This window comes from Tetrao urogallus, assembly GCF_951394365.1.
Source record: "Tetrao urogallus genome assembly, chromosome: 5".
NCBI lineage: Eukaryota > Metazoa > Chordata > Aves > Galliformes > Phasianidae > Tetrao > Tetrao urogallus.
In genome coordinates this window covers 6517461-6544312 of record NC_136818.1, presented here as the reverse complement: position 1 = coordinate 6544312, position 26852 = coordinate 6517461, and the positions used below count along the sequence as shown (strand labels likewise).

Here is a 26852-nt window from a genome sequence, read left to right as displayed (position 1 = left end):
ATGTAGTCAGTAAAGTAGGGAGCGGCTAGGAAACGAAACTGAGCTAAGAATAGAGTTCAGAAAGTCGCTAAAACTATAGGAAGATTTTTAAGTACATTTATATGGTTATTTGTGTTCTTAGGTTGCTTTCTTTACACTTAAGAGCTGTTTCAGTTGTTTGACCCTAGCATTCTCTTGTATTATTAGTACTACTTAGTATCCGGGCTTTTGCGAACCTTGCCAGAATTCAGGGTTTGCATCATACTCACTGTTTTCCAGTTTTATCACCCTGCAGAGGCAGATCTTTAAATGCGGTTTTCCTAGTCTCCATCTTTTCAAGACTGATGAAGCAGCTAGTGGGAGACTTCTTTCCTGCCTTTGTGGCATCAGTCTAATAAAATGTGATCTGTTGCGAAAAAGAAGATGCTTTCATCAGATTTTGGCTTGGAGCATCAATCAGAGAAATATGTCATCTTTCTGCTGAAATTGTTTGTTTTTCAGACTCCTTCAGCCTTCATATGCATCTTGAAAGAACAAGTAGTAGATCCTGATTTCTGAAAAAGCCAGGAGGGAATAAGGAGCGGTACAGCTTGATTAAATAAATAAAGTAAACCCTTGTGAGATTTTTAGGAATGGAGCTGTCCAATAGGAGTTCAGCAAAGGCAGCAGGATGACTGAAACCATGTTCTTTCTAAAGGCAGTGTCTGACCATGCTTCCTCTGCTTGGGTTTCAGAAATGTTTGGGCCTCTTGGCAGAGGCTGCCCTAGAGGCACAGTGGGCAGGAACAGTGGTGGCCCTGGTCTGGCACGCAGGTCCATGCCATGTCCTGTCCTTACCACGACCACGTTCAGGGCTGTGATCTGTGGCACGCAAGGAACTATAAAGTATTCTAAGCTGAGCTGGTTGTAGAACATATCAAGCTGACCCAAAATGCATCCACTTTCCTCTCCTGGTGTTTTCTGATTGCTTCCTTTGATGCTGCATTCCAGAGCTGTGATTGAATACTGTGAAATCAAGGCTGAATTCTCTTATATCTTCATATGTAAATGAAGTTCAATGTCAGAAATGATTACAAGCAAATTCTAGTGAAATGACTCTAAAGTATAACTGGTTGATTTCCTAGAAGTCAGTTTTCTTTTGCAAGAGTTAACCTCATGCAGGGGTAGTAGGTAACTTCCCTGATGCTGCCTGTTACCTTAGTTCTTCCTATCCCTTGTGCTGATAGAATGTTTCAGGCAGGAGGGACTTAAAATGATGAAGTCCAGCTGCTTGGGCACTCCACAGCTGTTTGGCATATTGCTGTAGGCCTTTGCTTGGTGCTTGGAGAGCACTGAAGAATAGAACCGAACTGTGCTGAAGTTTCCAAGATGTGTAATATCTTCATAGACATCTTAAAGCGAAGGAGCTGCTTGCCATGATGGAAATCAAGTCTGCTAGAAGTTCATAAAGAACCAGAGTTACTGTGGATTGAGGTAATGCGTATGATGTTGTTTCCATGCTCTCTTTCTGACAGTGTCCTTTCACAAGTGCTTGCTTTATTCTGCTTCCCAGAAATCGCTGTGTCTGGGGTGGTTGCCTGTGCTTGCTCTCCAGTTCAGCATGCTTCCTGTTGGTTTGAGGAGTGCTGAACTACAGGACCCTAATTGTAGTGCTTCCCAGTCCTGTTTCTCAACCTCAGAGTACCTGCAATGAGGATAAGAAACCAGGTGAAGTTCTTGATATAGTGCATTTGTTACCATCTGTTGTGTGGTTATTGGACATGTAGCTCTGAGGAGGGCTTCCTCTAGTCAGACCTTGATGTGGAAATGGATCCAACTTACTTGAGTGTTTTGCCTTTTTTTTTTTTCCACCCGATCTTTTTTTGTCATTGAAGTCAAATGTAACCTGTAAATGCCATACTCTGTGGGAGCAGAAAGCATTTATTACCGCTTGGTGAGGTGCAGATAAATCATGAGTTGCTGTTTTGCCTTTTACCAGTTTTGTAAGGAAAGGTAACCCTATGACTAGGCTGGGTTTGAGGATACAGTTAGAGCTTCTAGAGCTGTCACAGCTTACCATGCGTCTACAGCAGTCTGCTAAGATACTTTCCTTTTGGTTTATTTTGCTTTGCCCCTTCTGCAAAATCTGAAATAAAAATAAACTTTTTCATTGTGTTGGTGCAGCAACAGTCCTTACCCTGACAGTATCTGGCATAACTTGATGCTAGTATCAGTTCTGTCCTTCAGGCATTACTGTGATAAGTCATGTTGCCAATAAACTTTACATTCATTGTGCTGCGATTTGGGGGCAGGCTGTTTTGTTTTGGCACCGTCACACAACAGCCTGTAACAAACTAGATCAAGGCAAGCTGAGCTATGAAAATAACTTTCTTGTTTGAACAGAAGTAGTCTATTGAAGTGAATGCATTTGTCTTCTCCACTGGGATCAGTTGTGTGCTCTTGTGGCACCTGGTAAATGTGAACATGGTGAAAACGTTTGGACACCATTTCAACTTGAGTACAGTGCGTTCTGAAACGCATCAGTAAGAAGACTGAAGCCTTGCCACCCTCAGCAGTGACTGCTCATCTTCAGCTGAGTCTTTGACCAAATCTGTTTTTAAGACATCAAGTATCCCTTCCTCTGGAAGGGAGGGGAAGGGCACTTGTGAGAGTGTGTGGAAGAGATGTGCCTGTTACTCGTGCTGCTGGAGCTCTGGCTTACTGTTTTTAAACATTCCAGTGAGAGGAAGACAAGATTTGTCCTGATTTTTATGATCCAGCAGAATTTAGTCAAAATGTAGAGCTGTGCTTAATGCCAGTGAAGTGAGTAGAAGGAGCAGCATGAGATTGGAGTAGGGCCATACGGTGCTGGTGGAGGCTGAGGGAGGCCAGGTCTTAAAGCTCCTTGTTTCAGTGCCTGTGAGGGACCCCTCTGGCTTTGGCATGGCAGTTCCTGTTGGTGGGGGCTGATGGAAGGCCTGTGGCTGGGCTGCTCAGGCAGCTCCTGCAAACTGGGCTTTTCAACCTGCAGGAAGGTTCTTGTAGGACTAGGCTGGTGTGCTGACTTCCTTGCTTGCAGAGGAAGAGAGAAGCTGGGAGTTTAAAAACCTGTTTCTATAGAAAGAAAACTATTGTGACTCTGTTTTGTTTGAGAGGTTCTGTTTGTTTTTCCTTTTGTCATCTTATTCAGGAGATGGCTGTGGGACCTCTGCCATGGCACCATTTGTTTTCCCGTGTAAAAGCAAACAACTTGCAATGCTAATTAAAGAGCTTTTTTAGATGAAGAGCTTTGCATTATTTAAATTTTTTTGAGAGAATGTTCTGAGTTTGTTCATTAATGAACAGTTAGAAATAAAATAAAATTAGACCTCATGAATTCTTCATGAGGTGTAATTTACCATCGTTTTTCTTGGCATTTAGGTGCTGTGAACAGTTTATTATTCATAGATAACATTTTTGACTTCTGAGTCCTCAAAATGGAGCTGTCCACACGAATCCTTTAGAGTCCTTAGGATTTTGTTCAGTCTCTTAAGGGAGAGGTTGTGGTATGTTTAAAACACTTCAGTGCCTGCGCATATGCTTATTTTTGAGATTGTTAATTGCTGCTCTGTTTTTTTTTTTGACATCTAAAATAAATTTCTCTTTATTGTGGAAAATGGGCAGCAGAGCTTATGTAACTTGAATAACAAGAATGAGTGTTAAATAACTTGCTGAGCACACACTCCTCGCAGTGTGTGCTTGTGACAGTCTTTCAGTCCAACAGACAGATCTCTTTCAGTCTACTGAGAGCAAATCTTGTAAATATAAAACATGTATATTTACATTTATGAAGCCATTGGCTATTGTTTATGCATGCAATAGGAAGATAAGCCTGTGTTAATTCAGTCTGTGGGTAGTTTTCTAAATGATTCATTAACTGTGCTTTGTAATGATAGATGCATGTTACACACTTACTGTAACAGCAGCTGAAGATAAATGTCAGTCATTGTGGCTTGTTTAAGGTTTGTAATCGCTTTGTTTATACATACAGGTACTCTTTGCATTATTGTTGGCACTAATAATTCAACAGCACTAAATTAATTGAATTAATTGGAGAAAATGTATAAGAAGATACGGTAAGTATTTCTGAGATGTAGTTTGGAACATAGGGATTGCTGTACTGTGTATTTGCTGCTGATATTTTGTAGCAGGGGTTATACTAAGACTTTTGGTAAGCAGTGTATTGCAGAATGCAGGCAGGGCTGATGCTGAATTCCTGAGCAGCAAAGCTTTCCTTTGTGAAATCTGTCAAACGAAAATACCTGGTGCCTGGCTGATGCATTGCCATCCTGAGAAAAGTAGTGCACCAAGAAGCAATTCTTATAAGCAGCAGTCTGAAATGTACCTAGAATTTGAGGTGCGAGTTGCTTTTTTTTTTAACTTAAAAAAAAAAAAAAAAACACACCACAATTGCAATCGTAGAAATTTTGGTTTTGAACATTACAAACACGTAGCACTCAAAGTATTGGTGCTTAAATTACTAATGTATAAAAATAGTAACTGCAGTTTACTTTTTCTTCAGTTATTGTTCATCTGCATATAGAAGAGGAGTGAGAAGGGAGCAAAAAGCTGTGATTCTGTACCAGTAGCACAGGCATGTTAGCACATGGTGGTTGTATTAGTGAGATTCCAGCTAAAGTAGGTTAGAGAAGGGCTGCAGAACAACAAAGATGTTGCTAGATTGAAGTAACATGTAAGGAGGTATAACTGATCTTTAAGGAATTACAGTATATTTATATTGCAAAAAAATCTTTGTATGCAGTCGCTGGTGGGTTTTCCACACTTATTTTGTTGATATCCAGGTGAGCCCTTCATAAGCTAAAGATAAATTCATAACCTCCTTTCATACTTTATGATTTTATAAAAAGTACTAATATTAATTAATGTTATCAGCAGTAATTACAACATAGTCAGAATGAATTATTTGCTGAGGAAACTGTAGCATCATCTTGAAAAATATTCATATTGCAGTATAAGTATTGAATTCAAAGTCTCCGTCTTCATGTTGTGGACAAAGTGAATGGTATGCTGAAACTTCACATGAGGAGAAACTACATGTATTCAAAGAACAGTGTGCTGGCAGCTTCTTGATGTTACGTCAGCTGCTGTCAGTGTTCTCATTGATTTGCAGGGTTGAGGACAGTATTGAAAAGGAGGACTGGGATTTATGTTTCTTGTTAGTGTTAATTTCCTAAGTTTTTACTAATGATATGAATCAGTACATGTGTGTAAAATGACTGATCTGGTGATTGACTGGAGCTAAGAGCAGCCAGGAGGAAACCCTGGTGCCTGGGGTCACACTGGCTTATGCTGCAATATTTGGAGATGCTATATGAGGAAGTGTATTTGTTCAAGAACAGACTTCACTGAGCAGCCTAGGTTACTCCCAATGTTCTGTATTTGTTAAATACCTTGAACTGTATTTACTGCATAGAGTAGAAGGTAAGCATGCTTAAGATGCAGCTTAAAGGAGTTTGCGAAATGCAGAAGTAGGACACAGCTAGCTTCAAATTTTGAGTAGATTTTTTTGAAGAGATTGAGGTTTCTGTTTATCGTGGGTAACTGTACATAGCTTTTGTTGCTGCTGCTAATAATAGGTGACATAGCTCTGTCAGCATGCTGTGCTGAAGGCCAGCTTCTGCTGCAGCTAGAGCCACAAGAAGTGCTCCTCTTGGCTTCGGAGGGCCAGGGCCAGTACCTAAAACTGCAGTGTGTCTGGTGGCTTTTGTGTTGGAAAGGATACAGTGGGATGACTTAGAGCTGCTGTTAGCCATGTCTGTGTCGCTGCCATCTTCTGACTGACCCTGGCTAACTGTCATGTTTTGCTTGGTGGGGCAGGACCAGGCCTTGTCCTGCCTGAGATGGCCTGTGTTCTCCTCCTCAGCTTCTGGGGGGGGGGGGAACAGCGGGAAAAACCCAACTGGATTTTACTTTAATGAGACTTATATGGTGTGTGTGTGCATATGAATAATATAAGCTCGCTGAGCTCGGTATATTATCTTCAGGATGGCAGGAGCCTGCATGGGCAGCGGGTTATTAGCAAAGCTTAGGATTGGAGCAAGAACCTGCTGTAAGGCTAGAGATGCAGAGATCAAAAGATTATCTTCCAGCTGGACATCTGAGCTAAACAGATTTAGTGGTATCTGAAGCACTTAGTGTGTGTGAGTAAATATGTGTCGGAAATCGGATTGGGGAAGAGAGTATGGCCAATTCTGGGTAAGCAGAAGGTCTGCAGTGCTGAACGTATGGCTGGGTGCTGCCTCACCCGAGGTGTCGGAGTTTGGGCGCGCGTGGCTGCTGAAGTGGGCAGTGGGGCTCTGAGGCTGCTGGCTGCCCCAAGGTTAGCACTTTGGAACTGTTCTGCTTTGTGGCTGAAGGCCTTGCTGTTTAAGCATAATGTAGCAAGGTTTCCTTTTATTTGGAAATGGTCAAACTGCGTAATGTATTCTGGAGTCCAGTAATCAAAATCAGTAGTCATTTAAAACTTGTTTCCATTGATGAAAACGAAGGATTATTTAATAAATGTAGCTTTAAATAAAGACACATGTATCAATGTAAAAACAAAAAATGCTGACCAGAACTTAAGCTCATTAGAGACTTAAGCACCTTGGTACAGTTAATTTTAGATCATACTTGTCTGTTCTGGTGCCCTGCTCTCACCCAACTACAAGCCTAATTTGTCGCAATACATACCTCCCTGGTTTCAAAAAAGAAAGCTAATTAAGTCATGAGTAATTATAATAATTACAGGATGAAATGAGCATGAGGCTCAGTGCTAGTAGCTCTCCTCCATGCCCTTCCTGTGATGCAGCTTCCCATGGCTCCTCCTCACTCTGTCCTGCCCCAACCACGGGCACAGCAGGTCCCTGCAGAGCCTTGAAGCACCCAGGTTTGTTTTCATCCATGTCTGTATAGCTCTGCTGCAGACTGCCTTCTCCAGTGTGTATCTTGCAGGTGGAGGGGCATGCAGGCAGCTGTGCCCACATGGTTGGGCACACTTGTGACAGCAGGGACATTGTTGCCTGTCTATGTGAGCAAAATAGCTTCTTACCTGGCACTTTGGAGAAGTCTTGGTGAAAAACTGGAGTTTCATGTTTTGAGTTAGAACCACTTGTTAAAATACCATTCTGCGCTGAATAAGCTTTATCTGATTAAACCTTTCCAGTAACTTATCCGAAGACCTTTGTATCTCTGAAGATTGCAGATCCAGGGCTTTATTATTTAAAGAGGCGTCAGTTCGTTAGTGAAAATATAACTGGAGAATATAGGTCATCCCTGGAACCAGTAACTGGTATGTCTTGGGACACAGTGCCTTTATTAACTAAAGACAGCCTGTATGTGCTTGGTTAATGTTGTTGTCATTGCACTTTGTGATACAGTTATTAAATAGGTAAAATATTTTACCTTTTCGTATAGAGCCATACACTTATTTCATCTGATTTAATGGAACTATAATTTTAATTATGATTATTACCTTAAATTATAATTAAATTTATGTGGTTTAAATATACATTTGTGAAAATGGCTGTGTGATGAAAGCAGAAATCAGCTTTGCATTAACTAAAAAGGATTTTTTTAAACTGCATCTTAGTATATGCTCACAGCCAAAGACTAGCATGACCTACTTTGCAACAATAACAGAGGAATCAAGCCGGTTTCTTTTGTTGAAGTATCTGAATTGGCCGTGAATGCTACCTACTCATTCGTTTGTAAGTATCTTTTAAAAACAGCAGTTATATCTATGAAACTTAAGGTTTCTTCTCTTTTTCTTTTTTTTTTTAATTTAGATAATTAGCACCATGGAGCCTCAGGTGTCGAATGGCCCTACTTCCAATACAACCAATGGACCCTCCAGCAACAGTAGAAACTGCCCTTCCCCCATGCAGACGGGGGCTGCCACAGATGACAGCAAAACCAACCTCATAGTCAACTATTTACCCCAGAACATGACCCAGGAGGAATTCAGGAGTCTCTTTGGGAGCATTGGTGAAATAGAATCCTGCAAGCTCGTGAGAGACAAAATCACAGGTAAGCTCTTCAGCGTTGCTTTCCTGTACATCAGGGTCTGTTTACACTTAAGGTCAGCAAAACCTCAGTGCTCATATTGCAAGTGCTTAGAAATGCTGCAGGTATTATGGCAAGCTTCTTCTGACCTTTAAAACCTTCAAACCTTTAGTTTTCAGTTTTGTGTGCTGGCTGTAGATTTACAGGTGAACCCTTGTTCTTCAGCTCACATACAGCTTTGGGGAGTGGGGCAGACACTACCAGTGTGCATGCGTTTAATTCTTCCTAGGCAGCTTCTTGCAGCAGAGCTCAGATGGCTTTCCTCAATCATTCTTCTATTTTTCCTGATTAATGTTGACTCAGTTATACAAATGCATCTGAATTGCTTGAGCCAACCAACAGTTTATAACTCTGGCTTTCTTATGGACTTCATAATACCTTCATCAAACTTCTGCACGTTAACATTTCAGAGCAACAGTGGTTATGTGTCCATCGCAGCCCCTTATCTCTAGCTTCCTGGAACAGCAGTGGTGTGTAGTTAGGAGCTACTGCTCCAGTTCTCATTTGAACATTTGTGATTATTGTTAATGAACGTTGTTCCTTAAAACACCATAGTTTGCAGTGACCTCTTTGTGTGGTAGCACCCGTTGATTGGTGCCTTCAGAACAAGGAAAGCTTCCAATTACAGATCTTACCTCATGGAAGACAGTGGTGTCTCCGCTTCTGCTAAAGAAGGTGTAGGTAGGTGCTGATGCACTTCACTTACTCTGCATCCTTGCTGCCACAACCAGAAATTCACTGATGGACAGAACAGCAGCAGGGTGAGCAGTGACATCATGTAGTTTGCTTTATAGGTTAGTTTTATAGGTTGTGTCTACTTGCACTGTAGGTGGTGAAGAGCTGAAACATCTCTGCTGATCAGCATGTCACCAGTGTTATGTTTAGCACCAAGTGCAGCAGACTTGGGCAGGAAAGGGTTCTAGCACTGGAGCAGTCCCTTCTCAAGTATGCGCTCTTGGCAGTTTGAGTGTGCATCATCTGGAAAGAGGCACTGTCAAAATGAGGAATTGAAAAGACAAGTCTTCATACCTACATCTGTAACAGCCTGGCAGCTGTTTTATTGGCAGCATTAGGATTATCTGCTTAGTGCTTCTAAACATGCAATGTTTCTTCTTTATTTACTTCCTGACATACAGCAATGTTCTTGTTTAACGCAAGGCACATAATAAATGGCAGTAGCCCCAGGGCAGCTCAAGTCCTCAGAAGTGTAGTCCAGCAGAGCTTTCTGTTTGCACGTTGACCATGATGTATCTATTTCAATATATTTTCTGATTAGGGCACAGCTTCAGGGTATGGAAAAAACAGATTGAAAAATCAAGTTGACTTCTTTTATTTATTCTTCTTCTTTTTCAACTTAAAAACAGTTTGCTCATACTCTCCTTTCCAAAAATTGTCCATGCTGAGAGCTCAAGTTCTCTGCTTTTATGTGCCTGTCTGTCCCAATATGACACTTGATTCCTACTACCAAACAAGCTTTAGCCCCAGGTATTTTTTCTTTTCACTCTGAAAATGGTCTGGGAAAGAGAACTGCAAGTTACTTGAGTTACTCGAGACCCAAGTGAATTACTGACTCTCATCTACAAGTGTACCTCGCTTGAATTTTGGTTGTGGCAGGTCTTGTATTTTAGTAACTTTTTTGCCTCCTGTATTCTTCATTGATGGGGATTTCCTTGAAACAGAATCTCGGAATTGTAGATATTTTGTTGTTTTTGTAGAGAATTGGCAGCCTTTGTAAGGAGAGCTGTTACTTCATCTGCTTGTTATATTTCATCTCCAGGCTTTTGTCTCTGTATTTGAAGATGTGAGAAAATTGATGTGATCTCACTGACATATTCTTGGGTAGCTTTTCACCTATATTTTTTCTTTAAAAAGCTTATTAAGAGTTAAAGTCAGTAACTTCATAGCAAATATTTCTTTTTATTTAAAAAAATATATATATATGTATATATGCATTCTGGACACCATCCCTGTGTGATGTAAGAGCCTCCATGTTTTAAAATGTGATGCAAGTAGAAATTAACCAAACGAAATTCGGGTAGGAAAAAAGCCACCAGGATTGTCCTCCGAAGCCTGGGCTGTTAATTTGTGAAAACAATCTAATCTGATCAGGTTTGAGACCTGTGATGATACAGCATCACTACACTTCAGGATGCGATTTTCACCCTTGTATTAATTCAGGGTTGCTAAAGCAGTAGGCTGTTAAGGAGTAACTGACTTCCCAGGGGGTTTCTGCTGCGTTTCCATATTAAAAATCACTGTAGATTTATTTGACAGTGAAGCTGTACTGTAGAAATATTAAATTCTTAAGCTACTTGTGCTGAGCTCGTGAAGGTCTGAAACAATTAGTTTGGGTTTGTCTGCTTTTGAATTTTTCATTGTTTGTTCAGAACTTTATCTTAAATCTCAGCTAAATGCGTGCTGGTAAACAAATGTTAAAATATTTCTTTAGAGGCATGGAAAAGGTCACAGACCAAATCATGTTAAGTAGCTAGTCTGGAGAAACCGTGTTATAAAGTCTTCAACATATTTCTGAGGTTAGACTGAACATTTTTGTGTGAACCAATGAAATCCTGTGCTCCCTATCCCATTAAAGCAGGTGCACAGATACTGTGAAAAAATGTTTGGATTCTCAAAAGGCTTTTTTTTTTTTTTTCAGGGAGCTAAAGCTAACCAAAGTCTGTTAAAGTATCCCTTTGAGAGAATTTGTGGTCTGAGCTGTTTTATTTTAAGTGGATTAAAGAGTACCTGTCAGCAATCATCATCTGGTCTGAGGCTTTTTGCAGGTCTTTTAGAACAGCACTAGATTTTCTTAAGGAAATTGATTTGTGATGTTACCCCTCGTTTTGGAAAGACACATGTTTAAACAACCATGTTCCCTTACTAAAAAGTATATGCTAATTTGGTAGTACACCGTGCTGAGTTGAATAGGAATGACAGCTTCTAAGACAGCCTTTAATTTGGTATTCAAAACCAAAATTGTAAACTTGGGTTTTGTTTGGTAGCTTTGCAGAACAGGCAGGATATACAGTAGCATTTTTAAAAGATGCTAATGACTTGAAAGAGGAGATGGAAGTCAGGCATAAATTTTAATCATGGGGGAGGGGCTGCGATAGGAAAATGCTTTTTTCACTGCAGAGATTTTAAGGGAGCGAGACAAGGAAAAACAGACTGAAGATAGTTGCCTTCATTTGGCTGGGATGTTTAATAAAAGCAGAACTTGTGGTTGTAAAGTGTGCTTATTAAATTCTTCATTTACACTACCTAATTAATTCTAGCATTTTAAATTAACAGTGAAACTGGTCCCTGCTGTACCATTTCATAGCTACAGCATATTTCGTCCAACAACCCAGTTGTTCAGGTTTAATCAGCTGCTTTCCAAAAATGAGGAGAAGGAATTTGAGTTTGAAAAAAAAAAAAAAAAAACACACAAATGGCATAAACATTTTAGTACAGCTTTAGATGAAAGGAGATAACTTTATGGAGAAGCACTATGGTTTTTGGATGGATATGAGGCTCTATGCTTAAAGTGATGTTAAACTGCATGTTTTTGCAGATGCACTTCATTTCTTCTTTTGTTCCAAGAAAGCTAGCAGTGAATCTCTGACTTAAGCTGGGGAAGGGAATGGCTTGAGTTCATCAGCATTTATTTTCTCAGAGTTTCCTGACCTTCTGTCCCATCCTTGGAGGTAAAAGATTAATTCAGTGTAGTGTCTGTAAGAAGCATCGTGAGCACTGTTAGCCAACCATGTCCTTGTTGTCTTTGTTTGTGGGTGGGAGAAGATGCTTGTTAAGAATGGTATTTGATTTTTTTTTTACTTGATCTGAGCTCTTCTGAATTACATTTTTTTTCTGTGTTCTACAGAGCAATTCATATCACCTGATCTTCAAATGAACAGTATCTAAAATCCTCAGATCTCACTCTTTTCATACCTTACGATGATTCAGGCACACTGTAAAGCAGAATATTTATTGATACAGGATTTCTGTGCATCACTTAACATATGACAAGAGTTTGCATATTCCTGCTTGTGGTGCAATTTGATGTTCTTTGCATGCGTAATCAAGGAACTTCATTGCTCCTATCCCCAAAAAGCATTTGTTTTAAATTGTTCCTTTTGAGTTCCTTCTTGATTATACAGTTTCATGTGTTTTATTTTAATTTCAAGTATGACAGAACTGATACAGACCAGGATTCAGATTGCGTTTCACAAATAATCATGGCATTGTAAATATAAATATTGATGATTCAGAGACAGAATGAAGAAATGGGTGACTCAAATTGGTATCATCTCTGTTAGAGCATGTTAGGAGAGAACTGCTAACTTGTCTAGCAGTGGATTGTCCAGCCAGCAACTAAAAGCTACAAAATGGCAGAATCACAAATTATACAGTATTATGAGATGGGCACAGTCTTCCATGTGAGCAGTGTTCACAATGTCAGCTTACTTCTACAGGCACCAGTAAATTGAGCCTGCAGTGGTGTGGATACTCTGGCAGTACTCCCAGCACACCAGTGTGAACCTGCTCTGCTCCAGAACCCTGTGAGGGGTGAAGCTGGTATCTTTCATCTCTGTACTAGTTGTTTTTTTCTTTTTTCAAGCTCCCTGTATAAGAAATGGCTTACAAACAAGTACCAGGATGTGCTGCTGTAAAACGAAAGGCACGCATGTAATTTAACCGGGGCTAGATGGTGAATGGTGCTGAACTGCTGGTTCTGTCTGGGATGCTTTGTGCTGAGGTTTCTTATCTGGCACTTCGTGAAATCTAGGACTTAAATTTTTTTTTAAAGCAGTTCTAATTCTCACATCCAGGACCAATGACTTTCTGAGAGCCTTGCATGGAAAATGGTCTGTGTCCTCAGGAGAAGCCATTAATTGGCGCTGCAAGAGGTGACAGTGACCCTAGGAGGCAAGAGGGAAGAAAGCCAGGTATCATTGTGTTGCCTAATAGTAAGACTCTCCAGAAGGGAAGTTTTTGAGTCTGACAGTGTGTGCAAAAGCAAGAAGACAGTACTTAAGCATAGTAAGCCAGCCTCTTCAGGTATTGGCCCACTGCTTGGAGCTAAGTTTTATTTCAGTGGGAGATTTTGCTCCCTGGCAGAGTAGGTAAGAGGGAAGTCACAGTATCCATCTTGGGGTCAGGAGCAAACTTGAAAAGCTTGAAAACCAAGTCCATAATGAAAGATGCAAAGCAGAAGCAAGACTACTAGTTGTATTTCTCTTTAGGAAAGAGACCTTTATGTAATACAGTTCATGACAGTAGATGACAGTTGGGTGGTGTACTCTGAACTGGAAAGACACAGCTTGGAAGTTGCTGAGATATTAAAACTGTACTGGTTTTTTGTTAACGTGGGGTGAAATACCTGTTTATTTTAAAATAAATTGTTGAATCACTTATGTTTAGGAGCTGTAGGAACTTCATGTACAAAGACAACTGGCACTTTATATATGTTTGCTGTGGCAGTTTTGTAAAAGGGCATACAGAAAACCTTTCCTGCTGGGAAGAAGAAAATAGCTATATGGCCCATATGCAGATAAGAATAGCTCACTGTGAAACAGCCTGCTCTGGGCATCAACTGCTTCTACATCAGATGTCCTGTTTGGTGATTGTGCTTGGGAAGTTCATCCCACTTTGAGATGTTACCGGTTCCAGCAGTTTTTGCCCATTCAAAATACATTAAATAGGCAGGATTACAAAATGTAGGGATTAGATTGATAAGATTTATAAAAACGTTTAGGAAGTATGTAAACTCATGCCTCATGGCATAAAGCCTACCTAATAACAGGGTTTAGGAGAAAAATACCTTGTAGAGATAGTTTATTCCCTTGTTGACTTGGAAGGATATTGTGGTAATTCTCTGTGAAGCAGTGATAACCAGTCACTGATCTCTGATTACTTATTTGGTATAGATCTTGTCAGATCAGCTTGACAGCGGCTGCTTTGTTCCAGTGGTAGATGAGAATTTGCAGTCCTTCAGAATAGAAGAACGCTGTGTATTGTGGCATTCACCATTTGCAAAGTGAATACAATTCTGGGATTTAACTTGCATTTAGTGGGCAACATTTAGTAACCCAAATGAGGGAGGATGAAAAAAACTTGTGAACAGTAGTATTTTACTTCCTTCCATTTCACTTCTTTAAAAGTAAAGGGCTTAATACTTGCTGAAATGAAGTAGGGGAGATAGATGAATATGCAGCAGAGTTAGTACTCTACTGGAGTTCTTTTAACTGGAAAATAATGTCAAATTAACTGAGTTACCTTCAGTTGTTCAGGAAGTGATTCGAGATTGGCCTTGCTATGTTTCGGTAGATACGGTGGAGATGTACATCAGAGGTGAGTCCATGGTCAAAATGCAGTGTGGAAAGAGTGGTCAGAACAGCATAGCTGAAAGTCAGGTCCTCATGAAAACAGAACTCTTGCAGTGTGTTCTGGAAAAAGGGACTTTCCATAAATCAGATGGAATACAGAGCGTGCTTTAACTTTTGGCTATAATTGTTTTTGTAACATCTGTTGCACACGGAAGTTAAAATACTGGAAGACATAAAAAGCAGGCATGTCAGAGTTCTTTAAACCCAAAATCCATATTATAACTATGGTTCTGAATGCTATTAAAGGCTTGGTAAAATAACTAGGTCACCAAATTAAAATTTATTTTTGTAGCTTCTGATTTCCTGAAGTATGTTCTCTGCTGGAGAGGAGATAAGTAACACTGAAATAAAGTTTTAGCCTATTCTAAAGGCTGAGGATTCAAGACAGTTCCCAAATATTGATCAGCTAAACGAGTATTTGCATTAAGTGTGTGAACTAAATTCATCAGTGCTGTATGGGAAAGAACACAGAAGTAATGATGACCATCTTGGCAGGTTTCTAAAAATGTATTTGGCTTGAGTTGATGTCTCATCTGAACACAGGGGACAATGACCAAATTTGCATCTGTCACTTTCTTTATCACCTCTGCAGTTATCTGGAGCGTGTTCTGCACGGGTGAACAAAAGAATTTTCATTTCTTGATTATTTGGGGAGAAGTAGTTTAAGTGTAGAGGCAAATAGGCAGAGAGCAAGAAGGCTTGACCCTTGAGCTGAGAACAACCTTTCTAATTAACTGGAGTCAAGTATTAAGCGTGGAGGTTAGTGGCCCTGCCTGTGGCGGGGGGGTTGCAGACTCACGATCCTTGAGGTGCCTTCCAACCTGTGCCATTCTGTGATTAAGCAGTCTGAATACTGGGACAGTTTTGAAGTGTCAGATGCCTTCAATGCGTGCTTTAGTTTACTCTGTAGTTCTCTTTGTTTTGAGTAAATAACACCTTCCTGTCAAGTCTAATAAATTACAAGTACTGTTTCCTGTAGAGCCCTGGCACATTTTACTTCTGGAACTGTGACCTCTTGATAGAAGGCTATTGATAAGGCATTTCCATGCATCTGCTGCCCTTCTTGTCTAAGGCTTCTTTTGCCCTTCACATGCATGAAGATGTTCCATCTACCATGAAACAGGTGAAGTGGGTTGATTGGTGAAATCCTCTGTTAGGTGACTATCTGTCCTTGGTTCCAGTGTTTTGCTTTCCCTTTTTTAAACCATAGTGCCTTTTAATGTACAAGGTCTGTGCTTCAGCACTCATCCAGTTTTCCAGTATTTAGCTTCTTTGTTTCTTTCTTTTTAGCACAAGGAAGATGAGGATAAAAGGGAGAAAAGGAATAAACTCCAGTGAAGCACTGGGAGATGGGCAGCACTGTCTGTTAATGCTGTGCCCTCTTCCAGCTGAGCTGGGGCTTGTTAAGGCAGCAGTAAGCAGTGCACCAAGAGATACTTCACCTTCCAGGGCTTCAAGGTTGATTTTCCAAGCACTCATCCATTGTCTGCTGCTCAAGATCTTCTGCATTTGAGCCATGCCGTGCTGCAGCAGTTAACCCCTGCTCATCTGTCCAGCTCTCTCCTTAGACAGTTTGTCCAAGGACAGAAGTGACCTGTGCAAAACCACTCTAAATAGTTCTGCAACTGCCCTAGCTCCTGCTTTCTTTTCACAAGACTCTGCTTTTTACACTGTGGTAGGAGTTTCTTCTTGGCTATAAGATTGTGTCTTACAAATTGTGATCAGGATGATTTGACCTGCCTGCAGTAGCTTTCTCAGACTCCATGAGCTAGGAAGTTCTTGCCCCTTCTGTTACAGGCCTGATCCATCATCACTTTTTCTAGAGTGCAGATGCTTCTGCCTACAGCCGAAAGAGTACTGCAAGTTTTCCTTCAGTTCAGCTACTGGAAATAGTCACCTTGAGACCTTCAAATCCAGATTGGGATCTGCTGCCCATGGAAGTATATATATTGAGCACTCCCCTCTTTTTCCTCTCTTTTGCTGCTATCCGAGTTGTGCATCAGACTGCCTCTTCAGACCCCGGTCTGCTCTAAATCCTGTCCCTCAGATCTCTGCTTTTGGAGTCATTCTGATACATCTAACTTGTGTGAGGATCCATTTATGTGATCAAGTCAGCCTGTTTCCCAGCTGTGTCTCAAGTGAGTGACCTCTGCAGAGGGTAGCACTTCTTCAGGGATAGCTATTAAATGAAGGCTTTGCTGGACTTTAAATCCTTGTGTTTTGCTTTCAGAAAATTTCAGAGGTTCAAACTCCAGTGTTTCAAAATCTAAGGTATTGGACTTAAGAGGGTCATTTTGTAATCAAACAGTCATTATATTGAAGAGTAGATGGGAGGAGGATTTACTAGTTTTCTACACTGCATATCATTAATGCTGCTTATCTATTCTGTACTCACTCTTAGAGAATAGTTTTACTTGCTAGCTGAAATTGCATGTCCAGTAACCTTTGTATGCAGCTCAACAGCAGTTACATGATTATAGTAATCTGTTAGCTATTGGAAGCTGTTCTGATGCTCAGCCTCTGGCAGCAAATGGGCATTTCTGAGCTTAGACTCATGATTCATATCCTTTCCTGGAGCAGTCATTGGTAAGAGAGTTGCAACCTCTGACTTCCTATACAGTGGATTGTACAGCGTGGGTCTTGTTTAGGTCCTCTGTATCTCAGTCTGTATCTCTGTTTAGACTCTGAGCTTTGTTTCAGGTTTGACTCGTTTCCCATCTGTGATGCCAATCTTGGGGCCCCTTTCTTCCCTGTGAGATTTTTCCTCTAAAAATGTAGAGGAAGAAGAGAAAGAAACTTCATGTCAGTGAATTCTAGATAGGGCTCTGGGCAGCCTGACCTAGCTGTGGGTGTCCCTGTTCATTCTAGGAGAGTTGGACTAGATGACCTATAACGGTCCCTTCCAACTTGAGCAATTCCATGATTTTAAGTCCAGGTCTTTTTCTCTGACTCTGCTCACCAGCTCTATTTTGGCTGACTCACTGCTTTGGTTTGTTGAATGTGTTCTCCTTGAGCAGGATCTGTCACTGACTTTGCAGGTGTTGCTGCTTGTTTCCCTGGGGAATTTCAGTGCAAGTTACTGACTTGCAGGTGCTGCTGAAGACAAGATATTGGACTAGGCAGAGTGCTGCTCTGACCCAGTACTGCTGTTCTTATGGCTTTCATAGCATCTGTTTAATCAGTGGAATATATCTGCTTGAGGAGAAAACTGAACTCATTATTTTTATTCACAAGAGCCTGGAATATTTTTCAATTAGTTGGTTTTTAAAATGGTGTTGAAACAACAGATGGGTGAAAAACTGCACTGTATTCACCTGCAAGCAAATAAATGGCAGCATCCTCAGTATGATTAATTGTTGCTGCACTGGAGGGGATGCTGTTTGTGTGGTAGGAGGTACAATGTCCTTGCTGCCCTATACAGGTAGTCTGTTTTCACATGTGTTTTTAAAGCATCTGAATTTACATCCACAGGCTTCTTCCTGCTTACAGCATCCTAGGACCCAAAAATGAGGCCGTCTTCCTTAAGATGCTGCTGGTTAGATGGAGGGGGTGTTTTCAGTTTCCCTGGTAGGTAGGGCATGGTAAGATAGGACATGTAACGAGGAAAAAGTATTTTCCAGCAATTCCTTTTTTAGACTCCTCTGTTCTCCTACGTACTGTATCTGTGTCATTTTCACTTACCCATGCATCTCTCCCCCCCATTTTGTTTTCTTCTTTCTTGTTCTGCAAACTTCATTCTTAAACAAAACAACTCCAGACCTTAAGAACAGCAGCTTGGGAGCCAGACTGGCTGGTAGGTCCTTTGCCCTGGTACTTTGTACTGCACTGGAATAGCTGCTTTGTTACCTTGATTTTCTTTTGTAAAGCTGTGGTATCTTGCTCCAGGTGAGCTACTCTGCCATCTGGAAACAAAAGGAAGGAGAAATTATGTGTAAATTGACTGCTCCTTGTGTCCTGTCCCTTCCACTGCTTACCCACCTACATGCTTAATATTGTGGAAGGTAGTGTCTCCTTACTGAACTCATCTACCAAAATCTGTACCATGTTCTGTGGTAATCACCCAGCCAGAACTGCTTGTAATTGTGACTTCTGCACATGGTGTATCTAGAGCCATGCGTGTAGCATTGAAGAACATACTGGTAGACTATGTCACCCTTAAAAAGACTTGTTTTTCAATCTGGAGAAAAAATCAAATGAGGAGTATATTACTTGTGATAGCCTTGAAAATAGTATGTGGAAACGTGCTGTAGACCGGGGAGGGAAAGGAAGCAATTACTGAGAACTGGTTTCCTTTTCAGTGAAATTATCAATAAGTTTGAGTGATAGAACTGGTTAGTAATGCACACAACAGTTCTAATACTTTCAGATTTAAACAGCTTTCATTAGTTCTGTAATATCTGAGAAATATTAACAGACATTGGAAATACCCTTTAAAAAAAAAATCCTCTTGTTATGCGGTTCTTGAAAGTTCGATGTTGAAGCTAAAGCAAATTTAATTAGGCTCGATACAGTCAAATACTTACAGGCAGCAGAATTTTATAGGTAGTACAGTTTGGAATATGATCGAGTGATTTTACTTTTCTCGGCGTCTTCCCAGATGCTATGTAAAGTAATCTCAGTAAATCTAATACTGCAGATTAAACTTTGGAGTTGGTAGGTTGCAGCTTTTATTTGTTTTCACTGATCAGATCAAAAATGCTGCAGACACAGGTTTTGTTGCTAATATTAAATTTTGTGTTCTGGCCTGTAATAAATGACTGTTCTCCGTGCATTGGAAAGACTGGCTAGTAGAGCTCAAAGAGTTTAATTAGCAGGCTGCTTGAGACAGAATAAGCATTCTGAGTCATTGTTCGGAATTGCTGTGAGATTTCTTAGTCTTGTGGTGGCTTTTGGATTTTTGTTGTCTGACAGCCTGTTTAGTACAAAACCCTAAATACTGCTAAATTAAATCATTTAATGACAGAAGTACCAAGGTTTTTTGAATTTGAGGCCAACCACGTTTCATATAGCTGCTGTTTTACGTCCTACGTAATTTGCAAAGCATATTCCCTTTTCTCCAGTTTTATGCGCCTCTGCCATTTCCTTTCAAGTGTTACTGCTGCTGTTTCCACACAAAGTGCTTCTAGGCTTGAAGATTCACTGGATTTCCATACTTCAGCTGTGCCTTTCCTGATTCTTTCAGTTATGTAGTTCCTCTCTGGGAGAGCATTTTCTTAATCTTGTAACAAACATCTCCTATAAACTCAGCTCTGCTGTATTTCATTAAGGCAGAGTTTTCTCTGTGCTGGTGATGTTCTGATCCAGCGGGGAAGCTGGAGCCCAGTGAGTAGTTGGGCTCTACTGTGGCTCTGCTTTTCTTCTCATCCCTCCACTCTCCTTCTACAACAACACGCTTTCACAAACATAATCTCTGGATGTCTGCCATCTTATAAAAAGCTGAAGGTTTGGTGTACTTGCACCAAATCTGTGTGAAGCGTGATGGGATCACAATATTCAGAAGTCACTGTCACTTCGCTTGAAGCCTGACCTAAATCAAATTAGTCTGCCTTCCATTTCTGTTCCCTCGTTAAGTATTATGTTTGAGTTGCTCTCTGCTCTAAAATTTTAAGATAGCAGTTTCTGGAATAGAATGCAGGAGAGGAAGGTGCCCTTGCTGTCAGTGATGTACCTTGCTGGGTCTCACTGTTGGGGTACCTTTTCTGTTGGGTTTCAGATCATATAGTTTACCCTTCTTAATTTCACCCTTTGTGTAACTGAGTAACATGCTTCAAATATATTTCTTCAGTCTTTACACGCTTGAAGTATCTTAGGCTTTTGGTTCTCCTTTTAGTCTCCATTAAGCCAAGGGGTAGCATGTTCTTCTAACATTGTACATTCCTAATCTTGTATCTTAAGTCATTTCAAGCCCTAAGTCATGCTTGATTTAAAACCGTGCTGATCATTGACATTTGTCTTCAGTTTGTTGCTCTCCTTCTTGCATCTTCCGTGCATACATTTGTTGTTACAGTTGAAGGTAGCTGCTTGTTTTTTTGTTTTTTTGTTTTTTTTTTTTTTTTACACAGTGCTCTTCCAGCAATGTTGTATTCCCTCTGCATGATGTGACAGCAGCCTGTTTTGGCTGTGGAAGGCTTCCTGCCACACATGACACGTTTCTGTCTAATTCAGTGACTCCTTTAATTGCTATTGCAAATTTCTTTCCACATGGCTGCTTCGCACTTTCTGCATTGGTTTGTTTTTCACTTCTCTGCGGTCTGTTTTCGCTGCTGCTTATTGAATATTGTTATAATTTAGCCTGTTATGTTTCTGTATTCTGTTTTCTTGTGTTCAGTTTGTCCCTTCTTCAGCATTGAATGTACTGCTTAAGATAGATAAGTCATGGCTGCTTCTTTTCTATTCATGCCTGTCTCCCGAACAGTGGATTTTTGTAGTACAGTCCCAGTTCTGTTCAGGGACAAAGCAGGGAGGAGTGCAGCCTTACTCTTCTCAGAACAGCTGCTAATTCAGGGGCTGTGTGGTTCCTTTAGGGAAGGGGGAAAAGATTGAAAAAGCAAAGTAGGAGATGTCAACTAGGGGAGGGGAGCAGTCCTAATATTTGTTCAGGAATTGAACTGTTTGTCCTGTGTATGACAGGAGCAGTGCTTTCTGAAGACAGACTTGATCACAGCATCCAGCAGTATGTATGTACCCATGCTGAAAATGAATTCTTGCATTTGAAGGAAGCTGATAAAAGCAGCAAAGAAAAACTATATATATATCACAAGAGAAAGTCGGCAAGATATTCTGCAGCATGTGGAATGTGTGTGTTGTTTACAAGATTCTCCAGCCCAGCACAACACACAAAAGCACTGTGGTCCAATAATAAGGTTACTGTCTTGCAAGGGATGGGGGGAAGGGGGAGTACAGCTTTAGTTTCCTGCTCTGATAATGTTATGCCATCCAAGTTCACCCTGGAAATTGCAATGCCTTTCAGTTTTTCTTCCTCCAAAATAAGAATCAAAGTACTTTCTTGAAAGTGTGTTTGCATGGAAAGGTGTGTTGCAGAGATAAAGCACTTCCATGGTATGGGTAATGGGAAGGCTCCAGCCAAGTCAGCAGCATCTGTCTCAAACTGACACTTAAGCTTTGCATGCAGATTAGTCCATGTCCTCAAGTACAGTAATTACACAGCTGACTTTGTTAGGGCTCTGTATAGCATGCAGGTAATAGCAAAGTTGTCTTTTGCATGAGATGCAGAACATCTGAAATGCTGGAAGGCTTTAAAAAGACTCTAAAGCACTATATGCAAGAGTAAGCATGTTTTATAGTACTGTTGTGGTCACATTTAAAAAGGAGTGATTGCATGGTTTTGAACATCTTCCTGAAATTTCTGTGAGAGCCTGGTTTTTGGAAGGATCTAGTGGTGCCTGGATGGTAGTGGGCTCTGCCTAGCACCCTTGATTTCGTGTTGTTCTGTGGATGGGTGTGTAGGGCTACATTCAGAATGAGAAACATTTCAGCGTCTAATTTTGAGGGAAAGCAGCTGCTGTCAGTTGGTATTTCACTTCTATAAGAACTGTTATTGCTTCAGCATCTCTGAAAATCAAGGCATTAAGTAATGTCTTGTATTAAGGGATTTGTCAAAATTGCGAAGAAGGACAAAACGGATCCTCTTTTAATCTCCTCTGGCATTGCCTGGTGAAACCAAGTTCTCACTTCAGGCAGGTTTTGGCTGAATGACCTTGTTTTCTGCTGTGGGCTTTTGGTTTTTGAGTCTCATTTTTGAGGTGACTGTTCTGGGCCCGGTGGCTTTCCTCATGGCAACATTGAGATCAGAGATCACAGATACCTCACTAACAGTAATGGTTTGATTGCTTTAGCTACATTTGTAGCATTGGCTTCACATTTTTGGGCCATGTTTTGTTTTGTTTTTTTTCCTTTCCCCTTTTATTCTTAGAGGCTTGTTGTCATGGTATCTGGCACTTCCCATTCAGATATTAAAATTGAGTGAGTGGTGTCTGTATGTCTGATTCGTTTTCCCTTTTATCCTCTCCCTGAGGGAGTGCTTTACGTGGGATGCAGCTCGCTGTTGGCAAGGGCTTCCTTTTGGGGATTCTCAGTTATCCAGTGCTGTGCCTGCAGAGTGGGACTGGGCTGGAGAACACCCTTCCGCTTGGGCTGGGGGCATTGAGTCCTCAGTGCTGAGATCATATTGGGAGTCCATTGCATAAGTAACTGCCCACAGAAGATCGTTGTCTCCTGTGCAAACAAGCTCTCATCCAGGTCTCTCTGACATCCCTACCACTGCCTCAGTCCTGGCATTTCCTCCCACCTACAGGGAGAGCTCAGCCTTTGCTGTTTGGGAATCAGAGCTTCGGTGTTTTAAGGGAAGAATTTGCTGAGGGATCTTCTTCCTGAGCAGGGTTTGTGTCAGCATGTACACTTCCACAGGTGTCTTAGCTTGATCTAGCTGCCTTCTGCCTGTGGAGCAGGAGGATTTTTTGCTGAGACTTGGGTTTAATTTTGCTTATCTATTCACTCCAGAAGTTCCAGAGATCGTTTTTGGGGGCATCTGCTAAAAGGGTTTCCCTGTGTGAGGCTAAATCCTGCCTTTTTCCTCTGGTAGGACCTCAGCAGATGCATCTTCCACTGCTATTCGAATCTTGCCAGTAACTGTTCCAACTAAGAGCTAGCAGTGCTCCTCAGTTGTAGGTGTACTGTAGCATCAAACCCATCTGAGGTTCTAGGCTGGGCTATATTTAAACACAGCTAGCTTGTTATTCTTGAGGAGTGTCTTTTGAGAAGAGCTAGTAAGGGTATCCATTATACATTAATTTGACAGAGTTCCCAGACAAAGTTTCCTGCAAAAGTGGAGGAATAAAAAAGCTATTCTCATCTGTCTCTCTTTTTTTTTTTTTTAAGGCTATGTATTTTTCCCGTAAGTTTGGCAGTAGTGGAAGTCCTGTTGTGGTGGAAGATGATTTCTCACTCCTAATGGGCAACATTTCTTGAATATATCTTAGTCTGTACAAATATGTAGCATCTGTGTGAGTAGTACAGTAGTACTGTAGGCTAGATGGATCCTGTGAGAGCTGTGCTAAGCACAGAGCGTGCTAGCTACCTTTGTAGTTGTTATAGCAAGTTGTGATGGCCTTGGTTTAATTGTTTGGGCTGAGGAGGAATATGTGCTCGAGCTGCTTCCCTCCCATTTGCCTTCTGTAACTGCAGAGTGCATTGCTGGGGTGAGAGCAGGTTTTCCTTCTTGATGAAGTAGTATGGGATGAGTAAAACCAGTGGTGCTATTATAGAAAAGCTTCAGTCCTATGCTCGGATATCATTTTCCTTTAGTCAGAATGTTCTCTACGTATTTCATCTCCTTTTTCTAGGTAAACAGCATTTTGTTGATGTTATAGAAACTTTATACAAAAATAAAAATACAGACAGCTCACTTGACCTTCTTTGTACATTCTGAATGCATCATCTCAGTGGCATTTATGTAACCTTCTCCAAAAGCCTCTACTTCATATGGCTTTTCATACAAGTTGCAGCTGTTCTTTGTCCTTCCAGGAAAGCATTTAAAACACTCCTGAGATGGATTGGAGGCTTACAAGGTTGTGCTCTGAAAGAAGGCTACCAGGAGCAGAACCTTGAGCATCAAATCTCTTCTAAGGCTGTCATTTAGAAGATGGAGAAAACAGTAACTCTTTTATCCAGCAAGCAGAAGTGATGAGCATATTCCCTTGCTACTGTTGATAGTACTTTTGGGAGTGTATCCAATGAATGGGGATTGTTGGTCAGGTCCAAAAGTACACAGGTGGATGCGTCTAAGTCACATGTGGGCAGCTGTTGCCGAGTTCAGCTTTTTCAATAGACACATTCAACCTAGCAATGCTTTCTTCCCTAAATGTTAGCTGAGGTATAAGTGGTTGAAAATTGGAGCCAGGAGCCTTGGAGAATTTGCGGTAAGCATTGTTCTTTCCTTTGGTCCTGAACCCAGAGTGACTGAAGGCTGTTACAGTCTGACGGCTTCTGCCTGGCTAATGCGAGATGAGCTGTCAGACTTGGCCTAGTTCTGGAGGAAGATATCATGTCACAGAGGCATCGGCACTTGCTGCTGTGCGTGTTATGGCTGTCAGGCGGGCAGCTTTAATTAGGTATTACATTTGGGCAAGAGGCAAAAAAACAACAGCTTAAAGAAGTTAGCATTGTTGCTCTCCTGTTCTCTGCTGTTTTCATGAGTAATTCTTTGTAGTGGAGACCATAGATTTTAATACTTCTCCGTAATCCAAAGAACGGACATTACTGGGGGGGGGTGGAAATCTGTACTTCAGATACTGATGTGTTGTTAAGTTTCACCTTGATCTCGGGCACAGATTGGTCTCTATTAGCCTTTTGATTGAAAGAGCGTTTCAATCCTGGCTCTTTTCATGGTGCTTCTCTGCCATCTCCAAGGCACTGGTATTCAACATGAAACTCAGCACCATGCCCAGGTCTGGTGAACGGCAGTTAACCATGCAACTAAATTGGATTATAGCAACTATTTTTTTTCCCTAGTCAAATGTGGGGTTCTTATACTACAAAGAATCATTGTCAAGCCTGCAACGCTGCCAATAGGGTTACATGTGGTTGATTATCTCCATATTTCTGATTCTTTTGCTTCCCTTGCAAATTTGTGCTTGGGAAATAACGCTGAGAGTTGTGGTTTGCAGGGCTGTGATCTTGGGTGTGTGCTCTGAAGGTATATAGTCCAAGGCCACTTGGAATGCTTTGGGGAGCTTTAGTTGCTCTGTACCTGAGTTTTGTCATCTTAGTTCATTTCCTCTAATCCTGTCCTTCTGCTGTTTGCAACATTCTGAAGCCAGGAGTTTGTTTTTTTTCTGCTTGTCAACAAAAATGTTTTAACAGTTCAAGGCCAAGATCTGTTTACAGAGAGAGATGGACAGGAAAGCATCTTTCTGTTGACTTCTTATTCACAACTCCTTGTTTGTAATGTCAGCTGATATTTTTTAATTCATCTAATGTGTACCATGTTAATTTTTAGTCAGTTAATAAGCAGTAACAAATCAAGTGCTTTATAGAAGACTGAGTCTATCAGTTGACACTACTGACGCTACTAAATTGACATTCTTAAAATTTATAAGTCCAACTTGTAATCCCATCAAGAGGGATGTCAGTTCAGTTTGACAGAATCTATTTTCCATAGAGCTAATTTGATTGACACTGATTATATTACCCTTCACTAATTCTTTATTATTAGAGTCCAGTATCAAATGTTCTGTAAGTTTGCCTTGCTTGGCACTAGGCTGATGGACCTGTAATTACTTGGGTCAACCAGTCCAACCTCTTTCTATTTCAGTGCAGAATTCTTTCCTTCAAGCTCCTGGAATTTGCTTAGTGCTCTAAGAATTACTGAAAATAACGAGTCATTTGCCTCTTATTTTTTGAGGGCTGTTCTGTGCAAGTAGCACGGTCACCTCATTTAAACATGAACAATGCTAGGAGCAGCTGCTTTATGTCCACCTGAGTTGCTGGTTGCACTTCACGCTGCTTCTTTAGGTGTATATAACACATCTGCTCTCTGCCCCATTGCTATTAAGATCCACTAATGAGTCAGTGCTAATTTGAAGGTCTCTTTTCACCCTGTAGTTTCGTAGTTCTTTTTTTTTTTAAAAGAGGGTTATTCTGAACTTTCCTTGCCAGGAGTTTCTTTGGGCTCTTTATTTACCTCAATTTCCGCTGACATTTCTGTTGTAACTTACATTGCCATCTGTTTCCCCTTTATCTCTTCAAGTACAAATGTGGCATTGGCTCAAGCAGACTACGTCGTAGAGGAAGGCAAGTACAGGCCTTGAAAGCCTTGGTATGGCTTTCTTTCTTTAATAGTTGCAGATTTGAGGGCATGTGGTTGAATGTTCTGAACAGGTTATGTTTATTTTTCCTCCTTCATCTGATTTCATTGTGATCTCAGTGGCTTCCAGCTCTGAAATGAAGCCTTCTGAAATAGTGAGTATTTACACTGCAGGCTTGGACTTGGCTTTGTGTTTGGGTTTTTTTGACTGTTTTAAGGCAGTGAAATCTGGATCACTTCTAGCACTAACTGGACCTATTTGTTACCTCATCACAGGAGGTCTGCTACTTACTTTCTACAAGTTTCACAAGTAATGAAAGAGGAGTGGGAATAGCACTGCAGAAAGGTGGTGTTTTAGGATCGTTAAGTATCTCTTGCGTACCCTACTGAATCACAGCATGCAGTGACCTATTAGATTCCAAATCACGGAAAATATTTACTATTTGCAGTGCTGTTCCTGGGAAGTGTAGCATGGGAATGAACTTCAGTGTCTGTGTGGCATCCCACTGAGAGGTCCAGCTGCTTGCTTTGTGGTGCCAGATTGCGTCCTAAGAAATGTTGCCCTTTTAGAGTACATACAATAGGAATATGTGATGGAG

At 40.9% G+C, this 26852-nt stretch overlaps 1 protein-coding gene across 2 annotated transcripts in view; it reads left to right on the top strand.

Moving 5' to 3' along the window:
- ELAVL4 (ELAV like RNA binding protein 4) overlaps nt 1–26852 on the top strand; it is a gene marked incomplete at both ends in the record, with an annotated part of 57270 nt that overhangs the window by 11773 nt on the left and 18645 nt on the right. For both annotated transcript variants that reach the window (XM_079536549.1, XM_079536548.1), the window contains one exon: nt 7785–8025. In XM_079536549.1, coding sequence (XP_079392675.1) covers nt 7785–8025 — 241 coding nt within the window. The remainder of the gene's footprint in view (nt 1–7784; nt 8026–26852) is intronic.